Below are 15,190 nucleotides of genomic sequence, written 5' to 3' on the forward strand. Positions count from 1 at the left end.
ATTTAATTTTCAATTAACCTAAATTATACCTAAAACTTTAAGGAGGGACTCCAGTTGATCCCTCCGTCCATTTCCATCACTCAAAAGATGATATGATACGATTAACGAAATCGTTTTACTGTTTGTTTTTAAACGTCGTCATTTTACTCCTTCTTTAGCTTCTTCATCCTCCTCAATGTCTAAACCTCCCACCATTTCATTGCCACCATCCTCAATCATATCTTACCATCCCACCACCATCACCTGTAACGACCCAACTTCCAGAACGTCATGATCGTACCGAAAGTAAGGTGTTACCAACCTGCTTCCCTTTATTAACTATTTACTATTGAGCCTTTAGTTCGATATCGCGATTTTGTTTTAGTAAAAATACCAGAAAATCTTGTTATCATAATTAAAATCATATAGCAAACATCACCAAGTAATAATAATCACATAATTATTAATAATAATATGTCATACATAAGATTTCAAATAAAACTCACATACATATCCTATCCCTCTGTATAAAATAAAAATGTTAAGCAATAAGAGCGAGGGAACTTCTATGGAAGTAACTTAACTCATAAGTAAATTCTATAATCTCCCGCAGCTTCAAACGGAGTCTTCGAACCTGTGTCACTGAAAGGGTGGAAGATTTTGGGGTGAGAACAAACCCACGTTCTCAGTAGGAATGGGAATGCCGTAAAAGTAATGAAATAGAATGCAAATAATTAATATACTCAAGGAAACTATAGTTTTGTCAAATTCTTTTTGAAAATACTACTCTTTTGGTTTACTTTACTAATTATTTACCTCTTTCAAAAATCTAAGCTCAAAACAAATTCCAAAATATAAAACTGGTCACTTTAAGCATTTTTCAACTTCATAGATAATTTTCAATCACAACATCAATTCTTAATCATCATCATACATTCACCAACTAATAGCACTAACAAAAGATTCAATTCAGCACAAACAAGTCACAACAAGGCAAACAGCACAATCACAGAGAAGTACAACGAGCAAACCCAATCAAATGCAAATGCACACACAAGGATGATGCATGTCTATCCCTAGTGCAGGTAATGAGCTCATTTGTCGGTTACATACCCGCTCCCGACGTTACCCGGAGTCCTCTGACCAGGTAAGGCTTCCCTGTTGGCAAGCCCCTCGCAAGAGTCCTTTGACTTGTGAGGCAAACCACTGCAAGAGTCCTTTGACTTGCAGGGCGGCACTAGCAACCCACTGCAAGAGTCCTTTGACTTGCATGGCGGAGCTAGTTAACTTATATCTGCCCAACACACTCACTGTAAGAGTCCTTTGACTTACAGGAGCACACACACACTCTCACTGTAAGAGTCCTTTGACTTACAGGAGTATATGCTAGTTGTGTTTTCTCGATACCTCTGTAAGAGTCCTCTGACTTACAGAATAGCATTATAGCTAAGTATCCCAGGGAAGCGCTTTTAGTGGTTGTACCACCATCTATCTGACTGCCTTCATGCAGCAGATCATTACACAAATATCTCAAAAGTGCCATAATGCAACAAATGAATAAACACATCTCTTGTGTTGCCTCAAGCAACAAATAACCTTTCAACAGGTCCTCTACTCTTTATTCTCTTTTATAATCATAAATACGCAAGCGGGACAAAACCCACGTCCTTGCCAACAATTTCATAAACCGAATATCTTTACTCAAAAGAATCAGGGAAATTATCATCATAAGTTATCATTCTCGTTATTCATCTCCAATTACATATTCTTATACAATATCTCTCTCTTTCTTTATTCAATCATGTTGTACAAACTTTACGACTTCCACTTTTGCAACTTCTTAACTCGAACCAATTTTAAAACTATTTTCTAGTTTAATTTTCTTTCAAAAAGACTCAAGAAAATCATTTATTTTAAATTCGCTAAATACTTTTCAAAACATCACCCTCTTACTAAAAGTAACCAAATAAAACTCTTTTTCAAGTTTACTAACTTTCCAAAGACTCAAAAATAATCTCTCTCTTTACTATTCAAATTTAAATATTAAAAATTCATCAAACTTAAAAAAAATAATCCTTTATTTCAAACCCCAAGAATAACTCTTTTCATGTTGAATAAATCCCAAAACATAACTCCTTTTCATATTAAATCAATCTTGAAATATAGTTTCTTTCCTAGATAATTTAATTTTGAAACATAAACCTTTCTTTAGTAAATCGAAATTAAAATAGAATAATTCTTTTCTTTACTAGATAAAACTCAAATAATATCATTTTTCAAATTCAAAGCTTCTAAAATGACTTTTCAAATAAAACCTTAGATTTTATAAAATTTCGGCAGCACCTCCCCTAAAACTCGGACTTAACCACCCTTACGGGTTCCCTCTTCCTCCACAAATCACCAGCCCTTTTTTTCAACAAGTTTCAAACGGGCAATTCTCAATCAACCAGACCTTCACAATTCATAATAATTAGCAAGTCAATCATACTCCACAATTCCAACTAATCCATCAATCCAACTCCAATCTCATATATTCACAACTAAATTCATAAGTCATAAAATCCTTTCAAATTAAACTCAATCAATTCTCCATCCGTTCATTAGCGATTATCATAACAGATTGTCAATAATTATCTCATCACAAATCAGTTTAAGAACTAACATCCTTTCATCAATTAAATTCAGAATTTCACCCAGTCATCATTTATTATAAAAGTAAACCAGTCTAACTTTAAAAACTTATAACTAATTTCCAAAACCATTCTTCAATCAGTCACCCACCAAATCCACTTCCGTTACAATATATCGAATAACCAGCACATCATTCAATTCAATATAAATCCGTCAAAGATCATAATTTCAGTCAATTTGCAACCATCAAGCAAATCAGCCTATGGCAACCAGCTCAACATAATCAAATAACAGGATTCTCAGTAATTCCAAACCAATATCAAATAATTCAAAATACTTATTCAAGATCAGAATCTCAGCCAACTCATCATAAAAATCAGTAATTCAAAATACAATTCACAACCAGATTTTAACCAATTCAGCAATATCACATAAGATCAGAATTTCCAACAAATCCATCAAAATTAGAAAACCAATATCAGTCACAGCATTAACCAAAATTAATCTTGTCAAGTTAATTACCTACAATAACAAAACCTAATAACATTCACAGCCATAAACTAAACTCAATAAACCAATTTAGAATATTATCTCAATACCAAACTTAATCCAAATTTTACAACTTCAAACCAAGCTTATTCCTATCAATTAATCATATTTATAAATTATTTGCAATTACTCACTAAACCTCTTTGGCATTCATAAGTTAAAAGCTATTAATTTCAATTAAAATCCCCTACCTCAAAGTCGAAACTCACGGAAATCACTAAACTCAAAAGCTCCATTGGTAGTTCTAACATCCGTTCTGCTCTCTTAGCAGCTACCATGATGATTCTGGGCAGCTCCAGTGATGGTGAAAGGTCTCAACTTCAGCCAAGCAGCAGCAGTAACAATTCAGAGTAAAGCCAGAGCAACATCAACTCTAGCAGCGGCAGTGGCGACTAGGGAGGCTTCAGCGACAATGACCAACTTCAACGGAGCTCCAGCAGCGGCATCAACCAAATATAAGCTCTGATGGCGGGAGAGGCTCCGGCAACTCACGGAAATCACAAGCAGAGGCTGAGCAAAGCAAGAATAGCAGCAGCAATCTTGAACCCAACAAACAGAAATAACAAGCCAACAGTAGCTCGGGTGGTGATTGTGACAGTGGCGGCGGCATCAACGGCGGGATGGGAAGCAGCAGTGATGACTGGGTGCACAATAGTGACGAGAACTCCTCTTCCTCGCGTTCTACTCGACGGCGGCTCCAAGGCAGACCAGCGGCGACGGCGACGACAAGAATTAACGGCGACGAAGGCGGCTGGCTCCAGCGACGGTGACAGGTCATGATGAGGATGACGATGACGACGGCACGGCGGCTTTCTTTGGCGGCAAGCTCGCGGCAGACGCAACGCCACCCTCCTCTGTTTCTCTCTTCCTTCTCGGCGTGGGTGGATGGTACGACGGCGAGCAAGACGCGGCTAGGTGTGATGGAGTGCGGTGGCGGCGCTGCTCCTCCCTCTTCTTCGCTGGCACTCTTTCTTCCTGTCTTCTCCATATGTGTGCGTGCGTGTGTATAGTGAGGAAATGAGTGTGAGTTCGTTGGTGAGGCTGAGAGTGAGAGAGGTAAGTCTCTGTGTGTGTCATGTGGTGAGGGTAACAGCGCTGACTTGGGGATTAAGGGTGAGTGTGTTAGCTGAAGAGGGTGAAGGAGGGGTGGGGTGTGGCTGAGGCAAAGGGAAGCAAGGGTTAGGGTTCCTCAATTTGGGAATTAAGGTTTCTGAGTTTGATTTGGGAATTTAGGAATTAGGAATTTTATAAAGTAATATGGATAGATATGAATAGATATTTTGATAAAATTAGAGGATAGGATAATTTTAAAATCAAATGTACTCTATTAAAAATATTTAGGAACATTATTTATCAACATATTTTTAAGCTCAATCAATTATTTCTAATTTTCATTATGAAATGAACAAGTTAATTATATTTTGTAAAGTACAATTTAAATTCAAATATCAATTTTCTAGATTAAATCATACAAATCTCTATTAGTTTTCTATCTCTGAAACTTTAATTTCAATTTATAAAATAACCAATTATAATAAAAATTGTACATAAATATTAATTGACTTAAACTTAAAGTATTCATAAATATCAATCTAATCATTTCTAATAAAATAATTTCTAGGAGTTCAAATTAATAACATAATTCATTCAAAATAGAACTTATTTAAATTAAATTATACCATGCTTTCTTATTTTTCAATTACCAGAATTATAATTTCAATTATACCAAATATCTAATAAAATTTATATAAAAATTCTAATTAATTTAAACTCCAATTATGATGAAACTCCATTTAATTACCATTAGTAAAATAATTTTTCTTAAAATAAAATTATCAACAAATAAAATAAATCACAAATAACTAATTATCTAATTTTCAAAAACTAGGGTTGTTACATTCTACCCACCTTAGAAAAATTTTTGTCCTCGAAAATTGTTAGAATAAAATAAGTTCAAACTGAAATCAAAGAAAGCAGAATATATGGACAAAAGGATAGGCATTGTCAAGGATGAATATTCAAAGAATTATATAAGCAATCAGATTCATAGGCAAGTAAAGGTGTACAAGAATGACAAAATATGGTTGGGAAACAAGCAAATCACATTCTAAGAAGGAAATTCAAACATGAGAATTCCAATGAAAGCAACTAAGAAAAAGATGGCACGAGTTCATGTGGCACGAATAAAGATTATACGTCGAATCGAAGCTAACTTCATAACCTCTAACGCTCCCAAACCCCGTAAATCGCATTACCTATTCTTCTATTTCGTCTATGATAACCCATTAGTGTTGCCATATACATAAATCATTAGTATTAAGTTGGCCAGACCTAATACCATGAGGCATGCAATGGTAAACCAACAGTGTTAATCATCAGACAGTCATGCAAATAAAACACAAACTCTTGTTATCAGAACAAGTCACAAAGCATGACAGACACTCAGAGTATGCAATGAAGCATAGTCAGTCCATTCCCAAGGCTCTAACAGGAACGAACTGCTCTGATACCATATTGTAACGACCCAACTTCCAGAACGTCATGATCGTACCGAAAGTAAGGTGTTACCAACCTGCTTCCCTTTATTAACTATTTACTATTGAGCCTTTAGTTCGATATCGCGATTTTGTTTTAGTAAAAATACCAGAAAATCTTGTTATCATAATTAAAATCATATAGCAAACATCACCAAGTAATAATAATCACATAATTATTAATAATAATATGTCATACATAAGATTTCAAATAAAACTCACATACATATCCTATCCCTCTGTATAAAATAAAAATGTTAAGCAATAAGAGCGAGGGAACTTCTATGGAAGTAACTTAACTCATAAGTAAATTCTATAATCTCCCGCAGCTTCAAACGGAGTCTTCGAACCTGTGTCACTGAAAGGGTGGAAGATTTTGGGGTGAGAACAAACCACACGTTCTCAGTAGGGAATGGGAATGCCGTAAAAGTAATGAAATAGAATGCAAATAATTAATATACTCAAGGAAACTATAGTTTTGTCAAATTCTTTTTGAAAATACTACTCTTTTGGTTTTACTTTACTAATTATTTACCTCTTTCAAAAATCTAAGCTCAAAACAAATTCCAAAATATAAAACTGGTCACTTTAAGCATTTTTCAACCTCATAGATAATTTTCAATCACAACATCAATTCTTAATCATCATCATACATTCACCAACTAATAGCACTAACAAAAGATTCAATTCAGCACACAAACAAGTCACAACAAGGCAAACAGCACAATCACAAAGAAGTACAACGAGCAAACCCAATCAAATGCAAATGCACACACAAGGATGATGCATGTCTATCCCTAGTGCAGGTAATGAGCTCATTTGTCGGTTACATACCCGCTCCCGACGTTACCCGGAGTCCTCTGACCAGGTAAGGCTTCCCTGTTGGCAACGCCCCTCGCAAGAGTCCTTTGACTTGTGAGGCAAACCACTGCAAGAGTCCTTTGACTTGCAGGGCGGCACTAGCAACCCACTGCAAGAGTCCTTTGACTTGCATGGCGGAGCTAGTTAACTTATATCTGCCCAACACACTCACTGTAAGAGTCCTTTGACTTACAGGAGCACACACACTCTCACTGTAAGAGTCCTTTGACTTACAGGAGTATATGCTAGTTGTGTTTTCTCGATACCTCTGTAAGAGTCCTCTGACTTACAGAATAGCATTATAGCTAAGTATCCCAGGGAAGCGCTTTTAGTGGTTGTACCACCATCTATCTGACTGCCTTCATGCAACAGATCATTACACAAATATCTCAAAAGTTGCCATAATGCAACAAATGAATAAACACATCTCTTGTGTTGCCTCAAGCAACAAATAACCTTTCAACAGGTCCTCTACTCTTTATTCTCTTTTATAATCATAAATACGCAAGCGGGACAAAACCCACGTCCTTGCCAACAATTTCATAAACCGAATATCTTTACTCAAAAGAATCAGGGAAATTATCATCATAAGTTATCATTCTCGTTATTCATCTCCAATTACATATTCTTATACAATATCTCTCTCTTTCTTTATTCAATCATGTTGTACAAACTTTACGACTTCCACTTTTGCAACTTCTTAACTCGAACCAATTTTAAAACTATTTTCTAGTTTAATTTTCTTTCAAAAGACTCAAGAAAATCATTTATTTTAAATTCGCTAAATACTTTTCAAAACATCACCCTCTTACTAAAAGTAACCAAATAAAACTCTTTTTCAAGTTTACTAACTTTCCAAAGACTCAAAAATAATCTCTCTTTACTATTCAAATTTAAATATTAAAAATTCATCAAACTTAAAAAAAAAATCCTTTATTTCAAACCCCAAGAATAACTCTTTTCATGTTGAATAAATCCCAAAACATAACTCCTTTTCATATTAAATCAATCTTGAAATATAGTTTCTTTCCTAGATAATTTAATTTTGAAACATAAACCTTTCTTTAGTAAATCAAAATTAAAATAGAATAATTCTTTTCTTTACTAGATAAAACTCAAATAATATCATTTTTCAAATTCAAAGCTTCTAAAATGACTTTTCAAATAAAACCTTAGATTTTATAAAATTTCGGCAGCACCTCCCCTAAAACTCGGACTTAACCACCCTTACGGGTTCCCTCTTCCTCCACAAATCACCAGCCCTTTTTTTCAACAAGTTTCAAACGGGCAATTCTCAATCAACCAGACCTTCACAATTCATAATAATTAGCAAGTCAATCATACTCCACAATTCCAACTAATCCATCAATCCAACTCCAATCTCATATATTCACAACTAAATTCATAAGTCATAAAATCCTTTCAAATTAAACTCAATCAATTCTCCATCCGTTCATTAGCGATTATCATAACAGATTGTCAATAATTATCTCATCACAAATCAGTTTAAGAACTAACATCCTTTCATCAATTAAATTCAGAATTTCACCCAGTCATCATTTATTATAAAAGTAAACCAGTCTAACTTTAAAAACTTATAACTAATTTTCCAAAACCATTCTTCAATCAGTCACCCAACAAATCCACTTCCGTTACAATATATCGAATAACCAGCACATCATTCAATTCAATATAAATCCGTCAAAGATCATAATTTCAGTCAATTTGCAACCATCAAGCAAATCAGCCTATGGCAACCAGCTCAACATAATCAAATAACAGGATTCTCAGTAATTCCAAACCAATATCAAATAATTCAAAATAACTTATTCAAGATCAGAATCTCAGCCAACTCATCATAAAAATCAGTAATTCAAAATACAATTCACAACCAGATTTTAACCAATTCAGCAATATCACATAAGATCAGAATTTCCAACAAATCCATCAAAATTAGAAAACCAATATCAGTCACAGCATTAACCAAAATTAATCTTGTCAAGTTAATTACCTACAATAACAAAACCTAATAACATTCACAGCCATAAACTAAACTCAATAAACCAATTTAGAATATTATCTCAATACCAAACTTAATCCAAATTTTACAACTTCAAACCAAGCTTATTCCTATCAATTAATCATATTTATAAATTATTTGCAATTACTCACTAAACCTCTTTGGCATTCATAAGTTAAAAGCTATTAATTTCAATTAAAATCCCCTACCTCAAAGTCGAAACTCACGGAAATCACTAAACTCAAAAGCTCCATTGGTAGTTCTAACATCCGTTCTGCTCTCTTAGCAGCTACCATGATGATTCTGGGCAGCTCCAGTGATGGTGAAAGGTCTCAACTTCAGCCAAGCAGCAGCAGTAACAATTCAGAGTAAAGCCAGAGCAACATCAATTCTAGCAGCGGCAGTGGCGACTAGGGAGGCTTCAGCGACAATGACCAACTTCAACGGAGCTCCAGCAGCGGCATCAACCAAATATAAGCTCTGATGGCGGGAGAGGCTCCGGCAACTCACGGAAATCACAAGCAGAGGCTGAGCAAAGCAAGAATAGCAGCAGCAATCTTGAACCCAACAAACAGAAATAACAAGCCAACAGTAGCTCGGGTGGTGATTGTGACAGTGGCGGCGGCATCAACGGCGGGATGGGAAGCAGCAGTGATGACTGGGTGCACAATAGTGACGAGAACTCCTCTTCCTCGCGTTCTACTCGACGGCGGCTCCAAGGCAGACCAGCGGCGACGGCGACGACAAGAATTAACGGCGGCGAAGGCGGCTGGCTCCAGCGACGGTGACAGGTCATGATGAGGATGACGATGACGACGGCACGGCGGCTTTCTTTGGCGGCAAGCTCGCGGCAGACGCAACGCCACCCTCCTCTGTTTCTCTCTTCCTTCTCGGCGTGGGTGGATGGTACGACGGCGAGCAAGACGCGGCTAGGTGTGATGGAGTGCGGTGGCGGCGCTGCTCCTCCCTCTTCTTCGCTGGCACTCTTTCTTCCTGTCTTCTCCATATGTGTGCGTGCGTGTGTATAGTGAGGAAATGAGTGTGAGTTCGTTGGTGAGGCTGAGAGTGAGAGAGGTAAGTCTCTGTGTGTGTCATGTGGTGAGGGTAACAGCGCTGACTTGGGGATTAAGGGTGAGTGTGTTAGCTGAAGAGGGTGAAGGAGGGGTGGGGTGTGGCTGAGGCAAAGGGAAGCTAGGGTTAGGGTTCCTCAATTTGGAAATTAAGGTTTATGAGTTTGATTTGGGAATTTAGGAATTAGGAATTTTATAAAGTAATATGGATAGATATGAATAGATATTTTGATAAAATTAGAGGATAGGATAATTTTAAAATCAAATGTACTCTATTAAAAATATTTAGGAACATTATTTATCAACATATTTTTAAGCTCAATCAATTATTTCTAATTTTCATTATGAAATGAACAAGTTAATTATATTTTGTAAAGTACAATTTAAATTCAAATATCAATTTTCTAGATTAAATCATACAAATCTCTATTAGTTTTCTATCTCTGAAACTTTAATTTCAATTTATAAAATAACCAATTATAATAAAAATTGTACATAAATATTAATTGACTTAAACTTAAAGTATTCATAAATATCAATCTAATCATTTCTAATAAAATAATTTCTAGGAGTTCAAATTAATAACATAATTCATTCAAAATAGAACTTATTTAAATTAAATTATACCATGCTTTCTTATTTTTCAATTACCAGAATTATAATTTCAATTATACCAAATATCTAATAAAATTTATATAAAAATTCTAATTAATTTAAACTCCAATTATGATGAAACTCCATTTAATTACCATTAGTAAAATAATTTTTCTTAAAATAAAATTATCAACAAATAAAATAAATCACAAATAACTAATTATCTAATTTTCAAAAACTAGGGTTGTTACATCACCCCTCTCCCTCCTCCTCCACCCCTCTTCTCCCTCTTCTTCCTTCTCCTCAATTTAATCAGTTGACAATGGTAAAGAAAAAGAGTATCTTCGGGAATCCCAAGTGAGCTCACATTGAGTTCAATTGTGTCAGAAGTTCAACACCCATCTTCTTGCATTCCTGTCACAAGTCATTATTGACTTAGCACAACAATAACAAATAACTAATTAGAAATAATAAAGAGAATTCTCAGACTCAAACATCAACAAATAATGCTAACGTACACATCATGGTGATGAGCCATATCGATCACTTCTTTGAGAAGTGACTTTGGTATCAAGCTGTGAGACCCTCTAGAAATTCAACCCGTTAACATACTCTTCCATTGATCAAATTGAAGAGGAAGAAGAAGAAGAAGTGAGGAGAGGTGAGGAGGAGGAGGGTTGTGGTGGTGAGGGTGGTAAAGTTGAAAAAGTATGATTGAGGGTGATAGCAATTGGATAGTGGGAGGTTCAGACATTGAAAAAGAGGAAGAATAATAGAAAAAAGAGTAAAACAATGTCCTTTAATGATATTATGTCATTTTTTAAGTGACAGAAACAGATGGAGAGGCTAATTTGAGTCACGCTTTTTAGGGTATAATTTAAATTAATTAAAAATTAAAAAATTAAATTAAATCAAAAGTCAACTTTTAAAGATATTTTGAGTATTAGCTCCGAAAAGACCGTTGATCAATTTGTGTACATATTACTTTCCAACAACTATAGAAAGTAATGAATGATACATAAATATTCTTGTAGCAAACTAGGACTTAATTAAGATTTGATTATTTCAATGTATAAAAATTAGACTTTATTATTAGGTGTTTGCTACGGTACGATGATAAATTTATACGTACTGATATGTTTAAAATATAGATAAATAACAATAAGACATATGGAATTTATTTTCCACGTCAGCATTTAATTTTTTCTTTTTTAAATATATAGTATATCACCACTTTTACTAAAACACCCTTTTTAATTAAATAAAAATAAAAAACATTTATTTATTTAATTTTATAAAAAGACTTAAATATCCTTTCTTTATTTGATTAGACAAAAATACTCTTTTAATACCCCTATCTTAACAGCTTCTCCCCAAATAAAAAAAGGAAGTTGAAACAGGAAACCCTAGCTTCTCCACCACCGCCGCAAGGACTGCTGCCGTCCGTCGCTCTCAGGCACTACCATCGTCGTCTGGTCGTCCGTCGCCTGGCCTCTGTCTCCGTCACGATTCTGCCCCCTCTTCTCAGACTGCTTAGAAGAAAAACACATCCCCATTCTAGTTTCCTTCCTTCGAGTTCAGAGAACAGAAGCTCAACCAAGAAAAAAACCTTAGACTTCGACAGTCAGTTCACTGCTAACTTCTGCGTTTTTTATTTATGCCATGTTCAATGATTATTTGATTACCGAATATTTGAATGTTTTGTGTTTTAATTTTTTATTGAATGATTATTTGATTACTAATGAGCTCTAGTTCTGCTGTGTTGCTATTTTTGTGTGTTGTGATATTTTTTTGAATGATCTTCTGATGTGGTGCTGTTTTGTGTGTTGCTGTGTTGCTTTTTTATTTGTTCTTTATTTTTTATTGACATGCATCTGAGTGATATCACCATTGTAACTTAACTATTTGCTCTGTTGATGTGCTTTTGATTTCTGAATGTCATGCCACTTGTTATGTTGCTGCTGCTGTTTTAGTGTTTTTTAACTTCTGAATCTGCTGTTTTTGAATTTTTGTTGATAGATTTATTGATTTTAGGATTTAGGGTGATTATATGTTGTTGTATTCTAATTTTAGTTGCTGATTATTGTTGATTTCTGGCTCTGTTTAGTATGTTGTGCTGATTGTTCTTGATTTTTGGCTCTGTGAGTGTTGTTCTGTTTTTGGTCTGTAATTGATCTTGTTCAAATTTCATGATTTTGTTACTGTCTCTTGAAAGTTGGGTTTCTTTTTCTAATATGCTTAACATCAGAAAGATTTGGAAAAATTTGTTACTCTTTGTTAAGAATGTGCTGAAACTTTGTTAAAATTTGGCTGAAAATTTTGTTGATAGATAGCTTTTGATATGAATATCCAGTGGTTCCTCTTAATCTTGTATGTTTATTACCAGATCCTTTCGGTATCATTTTGTCAAGATTACATTGCTTCAGTATATGAATTAATTTAGTACTATATTTTTTATAATTGTTGCATGTTATGTTCGAATAGGATAGAGGTTTCTTAGTGTTGCAGTTGCTGATTGTAGATTTACTTGCACTTTCTGATTATATGCTATTTATGTGTAGGTTGCGGTATTGTACTTTCATGATAAATTTACATGGGTGAAAGGGCTCGGTCTCTGCACTATTCTGTTTGGTGTCAGTTTATTCAACTGGTACAAGTAAGTCATCAGCAAACTTGTCTTCCAAAATTCTTTTTCCTTTAATTTTATTATGCTTGTTTATATGTTTTTTCAGTCTATTTTTCTATTTTAGATTTCTGAAGCTTCAGAAGGGCCATTTTGGTGAAGGCGAGGTGGCAGTGCTTCACACAACAGATTCTGCTGGCAAATATGTTATTCTTGAGGAGATGGATGAGCAGGATATCTGAAACCTTCATAGCAACATCTTTAAAGTAAGTCCCTCAGTTGGACTATTGTTAAGTGATGCATGAAGTTGTAATAACTTATTTATCTATAGATATATATAAATTGACTTTCCCTTTTTAATCATAAGATCATTAGTGCTTGTCTTGGTCATCTCAGGGCTTGAATGTTGATGTTATCAACTACTACTGCTATATGGCACTTATTAATACTGTCAATGGAGAAACGTACTACTTTTATTGTGCACCTTTCTTGTACACCTTTCGTTTATGATATAAAAGAGGAATTTTTTTATCTTCTCTCACCTTTTATCAATCACTTTTAATAGGTATATAAGAGAAGTGTATACTAACCACTAAGTAGTGCATATAAGATCTCTTAGTTGCTATATTTGTGTAGCTCCTACGACTCGCCTGCTGACCGACTTCATGTCATGTTTTCAACAGTTATTATAGTTATTCATCCTTATCCTTTTTGTGGCAGGGTTGGAGAAGAGACCTTCTCAGTTTCTTAGTTGATTACACCAACAAAAACGGAGACATGGATATCATTTGAACTTGTATCTGTGTGTTGTTGTCACATATCTTTTAAGGTTGCTATACCTTGATATACATTGAAATGGCGTATCCACTTTTGCAAATTCTTTTTTGCTCTAATCAAATCTCTGTTCCCCAAAAAAGTGGATTTGTTATAGATAAATCTTTTGTTTTTTGGTTTTACTTTTGTATAAGGGAATGCTTATCCCCAATTTGTATTTTCCTTCTCCTCATCTTAATGAAATTATTTTTATCTATCAGATCCCCAATTGGATTTACTTTTATTTATTTATGTTTTTGCTAGAGGGACAAAATTGAAGAAGCTTTAAGGCTGACAGATTTATCAGCTGAGAAGCCTCATTTTTCACATTGTCTAGAGTGTCTTCTTTTTACGGTATTTGAAGCAGATATATAAAGGTTAATAATGGTATCTGTCTAATTTGTGAATTTCAACCTGTGGTTGTGCTTATGACTATATGGATCAAACAATGTATGTACTCTTGTAAACCATATTGTTACTTCAAACAAACTTTATGCCAAATTTTATGAGGGGAATCTCTTGTTCTTGCTGCTTCATTGAACCGACTCTTTGCATATAACAAGCTCTGTTAAGCTGCACTTAACGGTGGCATGAGCTCATTACAAGTGAAATGAGGTTCTCCTCCCATTTAAAATGACAAAATGGGTGACATTTGGGCAAAATGTTGGGAAAAATTCTTAAAGCATAATTTTATACACTTCCTAGATCAAGATTTTAGTTTTCTTTCCAAACCAAACACAAAATTAGATGCAGAAGTGTACATCATCAATGGGATCTCTTCATGATTCTATATTCACAATATGAAACTGAATATTTATCTGATGTTGAAGCAACCTGGTATTTGCCTGTAGTTTCTTTGTCATTTTCCTTTGAAATTTCATGGTGCTTAAACTTGATTCTTTAGTGGTTAGGATCACATTGGTATATAAGTTGATTACCATTAGTAAGAGTTAGCTAGGAGTACTTGGTTACAATGGTTTAGTCATTTGATTAGTATAAATAGAAGTGATAGGATACAGAGAAGGGTTTCAAATTCTCTGAGTAATTGTGATTGTTTTGAGAATTGAGAGGTCTCTTTAATATCATCTCTATCATTTTAATTCAGCAACAAATATAAATTTCTGCGTCCATTTCTAATGTTTATTCTGGCTGTTTATTTTTCATGCTGATTACCCCAGGCCTAATCCAAACAAGAACCAGCTCTCACACTACAAGAAAATGGAACATTTTTAACAAAAAATTTGTATCAAATTTAAAATTGTTACGAAAAAATAGTATTTTGTAATAATAATATGTGATTGTTACAAAAAAATAATATTTTGCAACAACATTACAAATTGTTGCAAAACATGATAATATTTTGTAACAACTTGTTTTATTTTGTTACAAATTATGTTAGTTTTTGTAACGAGATGGTGTTTTGTTACAAAATATTGTAATATTTTGTAACAAAAAAAAGTTGCAAAAATTCAAAATATTTTGTAACAAATTTTGTTTTTTGTTTCAAAAACACCAA

The 15,190-nt window shown here is 34.2% G+C and overlaps 1 protein-coding gene across 1 annotated transcript; it reads right to left on the reverse strand.

Moving 5' to 3' along the window:
- Positions 1 to 145: 145 nt before the first annotated feature.
- Positions 146 to 4,483, reverse strand: LOC130962577 (uncharacterized). The gene is made up of 2 exons (XM_057888775.1): positions 3,351 to 4,483; positions 146 to 621 (listed from the first exon to the last, which is right to left on the reverse strand). Exon 1 carries the CDS (start codon positions 4,145 to 4,147, stop codon positions 3,605 to 3,607), a length of 543 nt encoding a protein of 180 aa, XP_057744758.1. The 5' UTR covers positions 4,148 to 4,483; the 3' UTR covers positions 146 to 621; positions 3,351 to 3,604.
- Between the last annotated feature and the right edge of the window lie 10,707 nt (positions 4,484 to 15,190).

Source organism: Arachis stenosperma, chromosome 1, assembly GCF_014773155.1.
Source record: "Arachis stenosperma cultivar V10309 chromosome 1, arast.V10309.gnm1.PFL2, whole genome shotgun sequence".
Taxonomy (NCBI): Eukaryota; Viridiplantae; Streptophyta; class Magnoliopsida; order Fabales; family Fabaceae; genus Arachis; species Arachis stenosperma.

Coding starts and splice junctions, on each gene's coding strand:
- LOC130962577 (XM_057888775.1), bottom strand. CDS start 4,147: ATGGAGAAGACAGGAAGAAAGAGTGCCAGCGAAGAAGAGGGAGGAGCA.